We start from the raw sequence: 11,427 nt of genomic DNA on the forward strand, positions 1-11,427 counted from the left end.
ACAAAGAGCATGAGGGGTATTTGTGTTTAGAAGCTTAGAGACAAAGTAGTTTATTTAGTCAGTATGTCTCTTGTGCTGGATTCACTACACCTTCTGTGCTTCTACCAACATAGTTCGCACCATGTTTTTGTTTCTGAGTAACTCCTTGCCTGCTAACTAGGGTTTAGTTGACTTGTTTCTGGCTGTAAGGGTTGGAATCTTTGTCTGCACACAGAGGTTAAAGCCTTTCTGTAAATAGGCCTGTAAGGGCTAGTCTGTGGGCGAAAAGTGGTCACTACCTTATTTTTTATTTAGCATCAGCAGCATGCCAGGTATTTGAGACAGACAACACAGTCCCTGCCCTGAAGAGCTTAGAGTTTTTTAGGTACAAATCATTTCAAGATTAAGTCTGTTCTGCTCAGGGGCAGCTTTAGGCATATGCTACATGAGGAAGTACCCGGGGCCACTATGACAACTCTCTCACTTCTTTACTAATGTTCAAACCTAAAGGTTCCAAAAGGGTGTTTGTTTCCTTTAACATGTGTTCTCTCGTTAGAACAAATGTTGGATTTCATATGTCCCAGAATCTTCATTCATTTCAGTTCATTTAAAGCACTGTTCATTTAAGTCTGGGGTAGTTTTAAAGACTGAGGCTGTGCTGTGCCTCTTGCACAGAGCCTGCAGCCCAGGATGAGCAGGGGCTAAAGGTGGCTATAATCTGTTTTTGCATAGTCTTGGTTTTGGGCTGCTCCAAGAACTGGAGTGGCCCCCAGTATAATTTAGTTATGGCTGTCACCAGCTGCCTCTGGGCGTAGAATCTCTGCAGTGTTCTGGGAGCAAGGCAACAGAACAGTCTCTCCTACACTAGGGCTTACAAGGGGTCTGGAGGTGTCTTACTCAGTCCTTGTACCAGGGACCTGGCTGGATTGTGGCATTTTAGAATCCTTTAACCTGCTGTACAGAGGATAAAGGAAAGGAGAGAATCTCATCCTTAGGTTGGGATTTTCAAAAGAGCTCAGCATTGGCCTACCTCTGCACGCACTGAAGCATCTGGGAGTTGTCCTGGGAATTTTCAATGGGAGCAGAGTTAGATTCATGCTGAGTGCTTCTCAAAACTGCAGCCTGAAAGTTCTGCTGCAATTGGCCACGCAGGACAGAGTATCCTTCTGGAAGCAGATCATATAGGGCAAGGGTTCTCAACCTTTTGCTTTCCAAGGCCCACCTGTGTGTCAACTGTTTTTCTGCATATACAAGCCAAGGCTGGCAGCAAGCAGGGCAGTTGCCTGAGCTCAGTTGCTCAGGCTTTTACATGCAGAAAAACAGTTGTTTTCTGCGGCTTTAGTGTTCTTCAGCCCCCAGCAGCAGGGCTCCAGGGCAGTGGGGCTCGGCAGACCCCCTGAAACCTATTTGCAGACCTCCAGCAGGCCACAGACCCCTGGTTGAGAACTGCTGCTATAGGGGAGTGCATGTTAGAGGAAATGAAGGAAGCACCAAATCCTCTATCCCCCTTTGGGTGGAAGTGTATTTAGGATATGCTGTGACCATGCATTCAATCCAGAACTGGAACTACTTCGATAGCACAATACATTTTCTGTACCTTAACCTTTCCTACAAATGTTTTGTAGGAAAGTGATTGGGTTGACTGAGATTACAAACAAAAGCATTATGCCCTAATGAACGGGGGGGCTGAACTTGTGCAAAATATAATTCAGTGCACTCTAGAATTTTTCACAAAAGTTAAACGTTTAAGAAGGAGGGAAATGTCAGATTAATTTAATGATGTAACATTTCATCTTAAACATTTGTGAAGACACACCCAATCATTTAGCACAAACAATGTTTCATTTGTTCTACAGATGGATTTTAGTTTTCTCTTGGATGCAAGCTCACTTACCAGGGCAGAAGATGACCTCAGCATCACAGTTAATGCTACCTGGTAAATCTTGCTTGATAAAAATTGCTGCGTTTGATGAAAAATATCCCTAGCTTTGGAAAACAGAATAGGGAGCACAGCAAAGGCTTAATGAAGCACAACTGCAAGAAAGCTCATTTATTACATAAAATATAGAGAAACTGAAACCACAAAAAAGTAGATAATTGCTTTTAAATAATGAGAATTCTGCTAACATTGTCATAAAAATGATTTCGTACTGGCACATGGACAGTTACAAAAAAGTTATTTAAATAAGCTACTAGGTGTATGTTTTATGTAATTAGTTATTTCTAGCGATAACACATTGTGTATGATGCATTCTAACACAGCTTCCTCCACCCCTCCCGCCCCCATTTACTTCTACAGTGAAAATGAAGAGGATAAAGACCTGCTGTTGGATAACTCCATAACTTTAGTCATACCTCTAAAACATGAGGTCGAGCTAAATGTCCATGGGTAAGTAAGTTAATGGTTGCTCTGCATATCCATGTGTATAGGATTGTTTATCCATTATTAAGGAACACATACCTCAGCTGAACGCCCATGATCTTCAGAGAGGAAGCATGGCCTAGTGAAAAATTGCAGTACTGGGTGTGAGAAGATCTAGATTTTATTCCAGGTTCTGCTGCAGACTTTGTGCTTCAGTTTGTCCCTCTAAAATGGGGGAAAAATCCCAAGAAGTCAGGGATTTAATACCAGAGGACTGATTCTTTGCTCTTCTATAACACAATAGTATTATTTGTTCCTGCTTTTCTCTCACTTAATCCTGTTTTCTGCAAAGGTGAACAAAACCTATATTTTAATCCTTTAGCCTATCAAATTCCCTTTTGGTAGTTGCTCCGCCTTATGCTTTTGTGTGTAATTGTCCACTGCCTGAGTCAAACACATGGTCTTTTATACTCAACTATATTGACTGTTTGCTGTTCAGCTTGTCCCAGCTGGTGATACTGCCTGTCATAAATTTGCCTATGAATAGATCTACCTTGTTCTGGGCAGACAGGCCCCTCTAAACCGGGCCTTGGTTTGCCCAGCCCCACCGTAATGTAATCACTGGATTGCAGTCATGTAGCAGGAATGCCCAGGGATACTTTTTAAGGATCCTTTCCTTTGACTGTCACAGTCATCAGGTGATGGCAAATGTAAAGGACACTTGGTATAAGTAAGGGCTTATAGAGAGACTGCTTCAGAGTGGCAGGCTCAGCATATTTGAAATCTACTTCGTATAGCAGGACACTTCTTTCAAACTAACGATGGGAAGGGGCAGCAACTGCTTCCACTATCTTCACTCCACTCTCCCACCGCTTCCTTTGCCACCATATCAATCATTGCAGCCACTACAGGAATATTAACATTTTAGCTCCAGCATTTTTCGTTTGAAGATCTCCTAAGTCTTTGGGGAAACTGAAGCCCAAGGATGATGTTACTTGTAGATCTCTCAGAATCAGTGGCAAAGTTGGGAATAAACCCGTAATTCCTCATAACCCAATCACTGAACCAGACTTGTGACAAGTCTTTCTCTGAAGGTGGAGGGGACTGAAATCCCACTGATAATGGGGGTGGAGGTAAATGAGTCAGAGATGTAAGAGATGAGTAGCCCCTTTGTCCTAATTTTTCCCCTCCTTTATAAAAGCCCCTCTCTGAGTTGGGGATCAGTGGGTAGGGTTGGAGGATGATGATTCATCACTACCACATTGTGCCCACTCAATCCATGGAGATGTCCTGCCTAAATTAAAGCAGGCTTTATCCTGGACCTTCGCTACTGCAGGGCTAAGGTAAGTGCTAATTCAGACTTTCCAGTTCTCTGTAGTGACCTGCATAGAGGACAGTCTGGCCTAGACAGGATAATGCTCATATTAACATTGCATACTAAATAGTGCTAATTTTGTCCTATTGTAATTATTTTTTTAACTACTGTAGATTTGTATTACCAGCTTCATTTGTTTACGGACCCAGTGAGAGAAATTCATCAATTAATTGTATGGAGGAGAAGATCAACTTCATATTCCATGTAAGAGCTATTCTTTACAGAAACCATTCCTCTTTTTTTAAAAATTAATTCTTAACAACAGATAAGACAAAAGGCACTTCCACCTCACCTTGTAACTTACTGGGAAAGCATTGCTCTTGTAAAGTGCTTAATATAGAAACAAATACATAAATCCTGGGATTGGTGAGAACTTCTGTGTGTAGCTGTTAACAGAAGCAGCTCCCTAGATTCTTGGCATCCAATTCCCAGCCTATATTTGTGGATGCACCAATCAGTATATGCTTCCCACCAGTGCTTTCAAAATTTTGAGCAAAATACACCTGTAGCACTAAATTTCCATCAACAATAATAGCTATTAACATCTATAGGGAGTGTGCTTAGCTCACCAGATGGTGCCCTTACAAATTTTAAGCTTGGGTTCTCTCTGTCCATGAAGCCACCATGGATCTAAGTAAAGTGTGCTTGAAAAGCATGATCTATGCCCCTTACAGATCACTAGAAACACTGCTATTGACTTTAATAGCAGCTGGATCAGTCACTAATTGAAGTTGGAGTTCCCTTAAAGGGTGCAAGCCATGTTAAAAAGAACCTATCTCACTTAATTCCCTTTGAACACTTTCGTAGCCTCCTATAGTCTTTGCTTCTCTATTCCTGTCACTTCTTTATGGCAAGCCCATTCATTCCATGCCCCTGCTAACCACAGCCAGCATCTGTTAAGCACCTTTGACTGTCACCTTTATGGAGTGCTGAAGGTGAGGAAACTTTTGCTGCTCATTTGTTTCACATCAGAGGTCAGAATTTGACCCAGACATGCATGGGAGTTTCACTGATTTACAATAGACCTGGATGATGGGGGCGGGGGGAGGAATTTTAAAAGACACAAAGGGGAGCTAGGGGTCCAACTTCCATTCAAAGTCAATGGGAGCTGGGTACCTAACTCTCATTTGGGCCTTGGATAATATCCTCCTTCACCTTGGCTTACAGTTTTCAATGGGTTTTCTTAGAGAGTACATATTTACTAAACAGGGGAGTCAGCTGTAAAAATATTTGTGCGTTGGACTACATATCTGTTCCCAGAACACAAGTGGTGCACAAGGAGCTGGTATACAGCAAGTACTGCATGAAGAGCATGAGGGGACTAGCTGGCTCTGGGGATTAGTAATAGGGTCTCTCTAGGTTCATATCCAGCACAGATTGGTGGATTAAAAGTCAATGAAAGTTGGGCATTTAGCTCCCTTAGACCCTTTTGAATAGTGAAGTAGTGAAATATGACCTCAGTTCAGGTCATAACAGACAAGCGTCATACCGCAAAGCTACCACTACCCCAATGGCACTTTATGAGCAGAGTTAAGAGAGAGATCAAAGATTCAATAGGGCTAGAAAATGAACTGCACTCTCATCTCTTGAGGTGCCTCCCTCTAGCTCAGTCAAGTTTTATTGTCAAGCCAGCACTGGGAAGCCTCCATTGCTGCCATAAATGTGTGAATTGTGTGTATTCGTTTCCTGATTAGTGTATGCAAATGACAGTTTCAGTTACTATAGCACGGTTTCTCCCAAGGTTATCAGTGCTGGACCGAGCATGGCTCCTGCTATAGATTTGGAGATAATGGTTCCTAATGCTTTTGCACCAAGAGATGAAAAGCTGTTTAACATTCTGGATATCCAGGTATGTTTGTTTTATTATATTATGATTTTACATTCTGCTCTGTATGTAGTACATGAAAGCACAGAATCAGATGGAGTACAACAGTGCTTGAAAAGGCACGTCTAAATTTTTCTTATTCAGCTATATTGTATGTGAAACTTGACTGTAACAATTAGTGTGAAATTTATTAATTTTGCCTAAATATTTTAATTCCTCTTATTTTAGTGTATCAACCGATTCTAAATGAATGAATGTAAATCAACCAACCATGCACTCATTTCAGAAATTTTCATGGCTATTGATGCTGAATTAGCAGAGAAGTTGAAATGCTGAATTAAAATAATCTGAGGTATTCTACAAAGGGAGTCAAATAGCCTGGGGATCCTTCCTTATACTGTGCCCACTTACAGTGAAATTGTGAATACTTGTTACATTTAGATTTAGTACATATTCAGTATTTAATTTACATGCTTTCTCTGAAATATACTAGCTAGTACATTAGACTCTGATTGGAGCCTCATTGAAGTTAGAGTCTCCACCTGCATGGAGCTCAGTATTGGGCCAGTTTCTAAATTTTAAGGAGTGTTTCAATCTATTTTCCCTATTTCTGGATTCAGTGTTACAGCACTGAAAATTTCTTGTAAGGAGTAAAATGCAGTATTTTTTTTTTTTTTTTTTTTTTAAAGAGGGGAGTGTGAATTCCTGCGTTCCATAATCCTGTCCAATAAACCATCTCAGTTTTGGTTTTAGATTCTACTCACCATCAGTCCTTCTAATTATTTGATACCAGACAGCATGTTTGCTGCTGTACAGAACCCACAATACACAGTCTCCGCTCTACAGATTTTTGCTGTTCTTTTGAATCTGTTAGAATGCATCGTAGCCTGCAGTTCTGTTGACCTATTTATTAATGTAATTACATTTTCCCCCACAAGGGAATGGGTGGGGTCTTAATAATTTCCCCTGTTTATTTTTCCATCACACCTCTCTCTGGCTGAGTATGGCTCACTCCAGAAACTTTGCAAAAAGAAAAGGAGGACTTGTGGCACCTTAGAGACTAACCAGTTTATTTGAGCATGAGCTTTCGTGAGAAAGCTCATGCTCAAATAAATTGGTTAGTCTCTAAGGTGCCACAAGTCCTCCTTTTCTTTTTGCGAATACAGACTAACACGGCTGTTACTCTGAAATCATCCAGAAACTTTCAGTACAATTCTGAGGGCATGTAAGAGGTAAGCAGGTAGTTCTGGTTAAACAAACTGGGCTAGAATTGCACCCATTATGCCAATGGTGCATTTCTGTCATACTCCAGAGAAATCCTTTTCAAATACAGAAATTTTCTTTGGGTTTCTGCATGTACAGAAATGTCTTCTAAGCAGTATCTGGAAATGTTTAAAACCCAGGAATGATTGTGCTGCTGTTATTTCCAGACAACTGATGGAGAATGTTTTTATGATAATTATACAAGAGACTGTGCTTTACCAGAAAAAAACGGACACATGAACGTATTAAAGGATCTCATCATTTTCTTTTCAAAGCCTACTCAGAGGCGACTGGTAAGGGTCTTTTTTTGTTTGTTTTGGTTTGTTCAGTCCCAATTTACTTAACCCTCGAAATAAACTGCGTACTTCATATTATGCGTTACACATACTTTTCAGGATTGATTTTAGAAGTCAGTGGGAAATTATACTTTTTAAAAGACTGTACCTTATTATACAGACGTTTTTGGTCATAAGCAAAAAGGGATTAAATATTTTCAGTTTAGCTCCCACTCATACAAATGAGAGAACCACCTCATATTGCTCAAGAGAAGGCTGGAATATCAGAATTATTGCAGGTCAGAACTGAGATGTAGTGGCCGTCTTATGTGAGGAAGTTTATATAGGGCTTGTTTGTACTAGTCCTGAATGAGGCTAGTGCTACTAGTTCATTTTTGAATACTAACTCTTAAAGCAAATACTTAAAGCAAAATCAAAAATCTACAGTATGATTGATGTACAAGTTTGAAAGTGCCTTTATGATTCTTAATAACTGGATCAATGGAAAACAAAACCTGCTGTAGCAACAATTTACTTATAGCCACGTTTTCAGAATTGCTCAACTCTCATTTAGATGCTTATAGAGGAAATTAGCTCTCTGGAAAATTCCCCACTTCCCCCCAGTTGTGGCCACATGGTGTTTTGAAAACCTGACATAGTCAGGTGATTATGAGGCCATGCATGTAGCTCTTCTGCCACCCAGTTTCTGGAACATTTATTGACAGTAATTTATTGTAGGTAGCCATGCATCTTGACTTATCCAGGCAAAAAAATAAAACCTTTTTGACTAGATGCCAGGGGCCTTGATATTAACAAGAAAAAATAAACCATGCTACTGAAGTTCAGTGTTTTGTTTTTGCTTTTTTTCCTTCCAAGTACTGCATGAAAGACGATCATTTGTGTTTACGAATACTGTGTAAATTTGGAAACATGGAAAGTGGAAAAGAAGCAATTGTCCAGATGCAACTGGAAGCTACTCCTTCAGTTTTAGAAATGGTAAATTGTATATAAATCTTTAACCAGATAATTTTAAAAGGTTATTTGCTTTTTAATGGCATCACATGGATTTGCAGCACCCTCTTGTGAACACTGCGCTATATTTCTAGTTGACAGAAATAAATTGCACAATATTCATTTAATATATAAATCGAGTATTGTTAAATCCAAGTTAATAATATTAATCAGTATAAATACACGTTTTAGTTCAAATACTGAAGAACACTACAAAGAGAGGTATTTAAATGTAAGAGGGTTGCTGTACTCTAACACGTGGTGCAAACCTCTCAAAGTGACAGATGCTGTGGCTTAGTTGGCATATCACAACCAAAAAGCAAGCTCCAAGATAGACCTTTCACTTCAAGCTTATAATACTGTAAAACGGTGATAATTTGGTTTAATATTCCTGCACTGTTGATAATTTGATTACAACACTCACTAGCAGGATATGATAAACCAGACAGCTATTGGCATATAACTGCAGGTAGGCACATCATAGTTTTTTTTTGTCATAAACTGAAGCAGAGGAAAGATACTGAAGTAAATGGATCATTGGTCTCTTCAAGCATGACATTTCTTGGTCATACGTACTGTAAATTGGTTAAAGGGTGAATGACTGTCTCGTTATTCTAAACACAATTAGTATCTGAATTTGTCTGTCTGTGCTATGAACACTTTAGGTGATTTACAGAATGGTTTAGTGCTGTTTAGATAATAACTAAGAGCCATTTTAACGCCTAGACAATTCTTGATAATGAATGGGACTTATAGAAAATACAGCTAAATTGCCATATTTGCATAATTATAAATCAGATACTGCCTTTGATAAAAAGTAACTTAGGGTGTGGACAAAAACCCTCTATCTTTAAGGAATACCTTATACAGCAGGTCAGCCATTAATGCCTGGATCTCAGAAACTCTCTTGATTGAAGTGATCACCACTAGGAATACAGCCTTCAATGGAGTGGTGTTGCAGGGAACTTTTTGATTATGGCACAAACAGTGGTTTCATTAATTTGGTGGGTATTAGATGTAAGTTCCAGGAATGGGGCAGCTCTTGGACAAATGGAAATGTGAAGAAAGCCTTTAAAATAGAAATCTGAACTCTGTCCTGTTTGCCCCCCCAAAAAATGTATGTACAACTTTGTCAGTGGCTCAGTCCTTTAAAATATTTAGCTTTGATTAGCAGTAGTGCCATAGTTCCAAGTTAACTTGTCTAAATTTATAAATACATAGTCCTTTTGAGTTACTGGAGTACAGTTCTGTTCCTGGCTCTGTCACTCAGTTCTTTTGTAGACTAGGGCACCTACACATCAAGGTTTAACTCACTGTTTATAGTATTATATCATCTTTTATCTGATGACCTCAAAGTATTACTGTATTTACGCAACTTGGCCTATCTTTTTTTTAAAACAGGATGAGGCATCATCACTTGAGTTTGAAATAAGTGCTACAGCATCACCAGAAAAAAATCCAAAAGTCATTGAACTACACAAGGAAAAGCAAGTTGCACATGTAAGAATTCTTTAAGTACACAAGTTGGTTAGCCCTCCCCCCTAAAAAAAATATATTCAAGAAAAATAGTACCTGAAATGATAGAATTATGCACAATTAGATATGTACATAATTGGAATTAAATTGCAGTTAGTTAGGCAAATAGATTTTTTTTGTCATCATTTGAAGCGGAGACAAGATACCATTTATGGGAATATATATTATATGTAGATATTTAATGAATGCAATAATAATAATTACTTCATTAAGTTATATTTTAATTTAATACATTGTCTATTCTAAACATACTAATATTCATACTTTAATGTTCCCCTACTTCATATAGGTCTTTTTGGAAGGACTACATAACCAAAAGCCAAAACATCATGTTACCATGCTGATTATTGGGATAGGTTCAGTATTTGGCATTTTATTGTTTTTGCTTATAGTGCTGTTACTCTGGAAGGTAGGATTCTTTTTCCTTTATCAATATTTCTCTGCTATTTTCATTGAATCCTTTAAAAACAGGAATAATATGCTTTGTGATCTGTACTAAAGAATAACAAATCCTGGTATGATTAATTCCCTTTTTCCAAAAACCTCTTTTAAAGTTTTCTCCATTGTCCTTTTTACCCCATGTTTTCCCTATCTCAGTAAAAGTACTTATTGACATTAACTTACCTCTTTGCGATCTTTAATTCCTGTACTCCAAGTTTTCCCCCCTATTTATGGGCCAGATTTGCATAATTTCCCTCCAGAAGTCAAAACAGTTTTTTTAGGCTGCTGCTTCATGTTTTTGCTGTTCTGATGGACACACAACAGATGTGTGGTCTACAATATTCCTAACAGAAAAGGTGAAGATGGTCTTGTTGCTTGCCAGCATTAACTGTTTTAAATTTTAAGTTCTTATATATGAACGCTAGGGGCAAATCTTGCTCCCTACTGTTAGTAGCCATACAAGGTCCAGAAAAGTTCTGATGGGGTAAGGTATTGTTCACTTGGTGTACCCCTTGCTTGCCACAGGCATTTCTTTTGTGCCATAGTAAGGGAAGCTGGGGATTAGACATTTGTGAATGTGACTCCACTAGTCATTCTTCCCGCAGAAGAGTTCAGAAGTGTAACAAATGCTGGGATTTCATCATCGTTCCATATCCTGGGTGGGAAGATTTTGATCTCTGGACTTCCACAGTTCACAGCCCATTTGCTGATATTGTGAATGAAGGGAAAGGATTAGCCCCATAGATATAAAGTAATTTTTAGTAATGCTGTCTTTTGCTATATTATGTACCAATTAGAAAAAAAGTCTACATTTTTAAAAATTAGTTCATATCAATATGGCAGTCATTTTAATAGTAACATCACTGTTACTCCCAAAACAGAGTAACAAGCTGATACTTAATCGCATATGCCAGCATGTCATCTTAATCTTTTATACTGTTCAAAGTAAGTGGATTTTATTAAGTCTGACTTATTAAGAATTTGCTGACACATACCAATTGATTTTGAAATTGTTTTTCAGTCTGGCTTCTTTAAAAGACGTTATCAACCTATCCCACAAGAGCAGCCCAAAGAGGAAGTTGGAACTTTGTAAACAGCAATAAGGAGGACTAAGATGACAAAGGCTTCTTTCAAAGGATGAATTTCAGGCTCAGTGACTTACATGATGAACGCTGATGAGAGAAAACTGATAATGAGTCTGTTGTTTACTCTTCGTGTTAGAATATACATTTGATTTTGCTGATCTATGGAGGATTACACCTAAATGTAGCATCATCTTACTAAAATGCAAATGACAATCGGATCCTCAAATAAAGAAACTGTAATAGTAATATCTGAAATACCAGAAGTATCCATCTCT

General features: G+C 38.6%; 1 protein-coding gene across 1 annotated transcript in view; it reads left to right on the top strand.

Moving 5' to 3' along the window:
• Positions 1-11,407, top strand: part of ITGA4 (integrin subunit alpha 4) — a 56,163-nt gene extending 44,756 nt beyond the window's left edge. The window contains 10 exon segments of the mRNA XM_027831897.3: positions 1,836-1,915; positions 2,279-2,368; positions 3,830-3,920; positions 5,458-5,565; positions 6,972-7,097; positions 7,956-8,075; positions 9,492-9,590; positions 9,916-10,035; positions 11,089-11,131; positions 11,134-11,407. Coding sequence (XP_027687698.2) covers positions 1,836-1,915; positions 2,279-2,368; positions 3,830-3,920; positions 5,458-5,565; positions 6,972-7,097; positions 7,956-8,075; positions 9,492-9,590; positions 9,916-10,035; positions 11,089-11,131; positions 11,134-11,180 — 924 coding nt within the window. The 3' untranslated portion in view covers positions 11,181-11,407.
• Positions 11,408-11,427: the final 20 nt, after the last annotated feature.

The sequence above is a fragment of the Chelonia mydas genome, chromosome 11 (genome assembly GCF_015237465.2).
Source record: "Chelonia mydas isolate rCheMyd1 chromosome 11, rCheMyd1.pri.v2, whole genome shotgun sequence".
In the NCBI taxonomy this organism is placed as follows: domain Eukaryota; kingdom Metazoa; phylum Chordata; order Testudines; family Cheloniidae; genus Chelonia; species Chelonia mydas.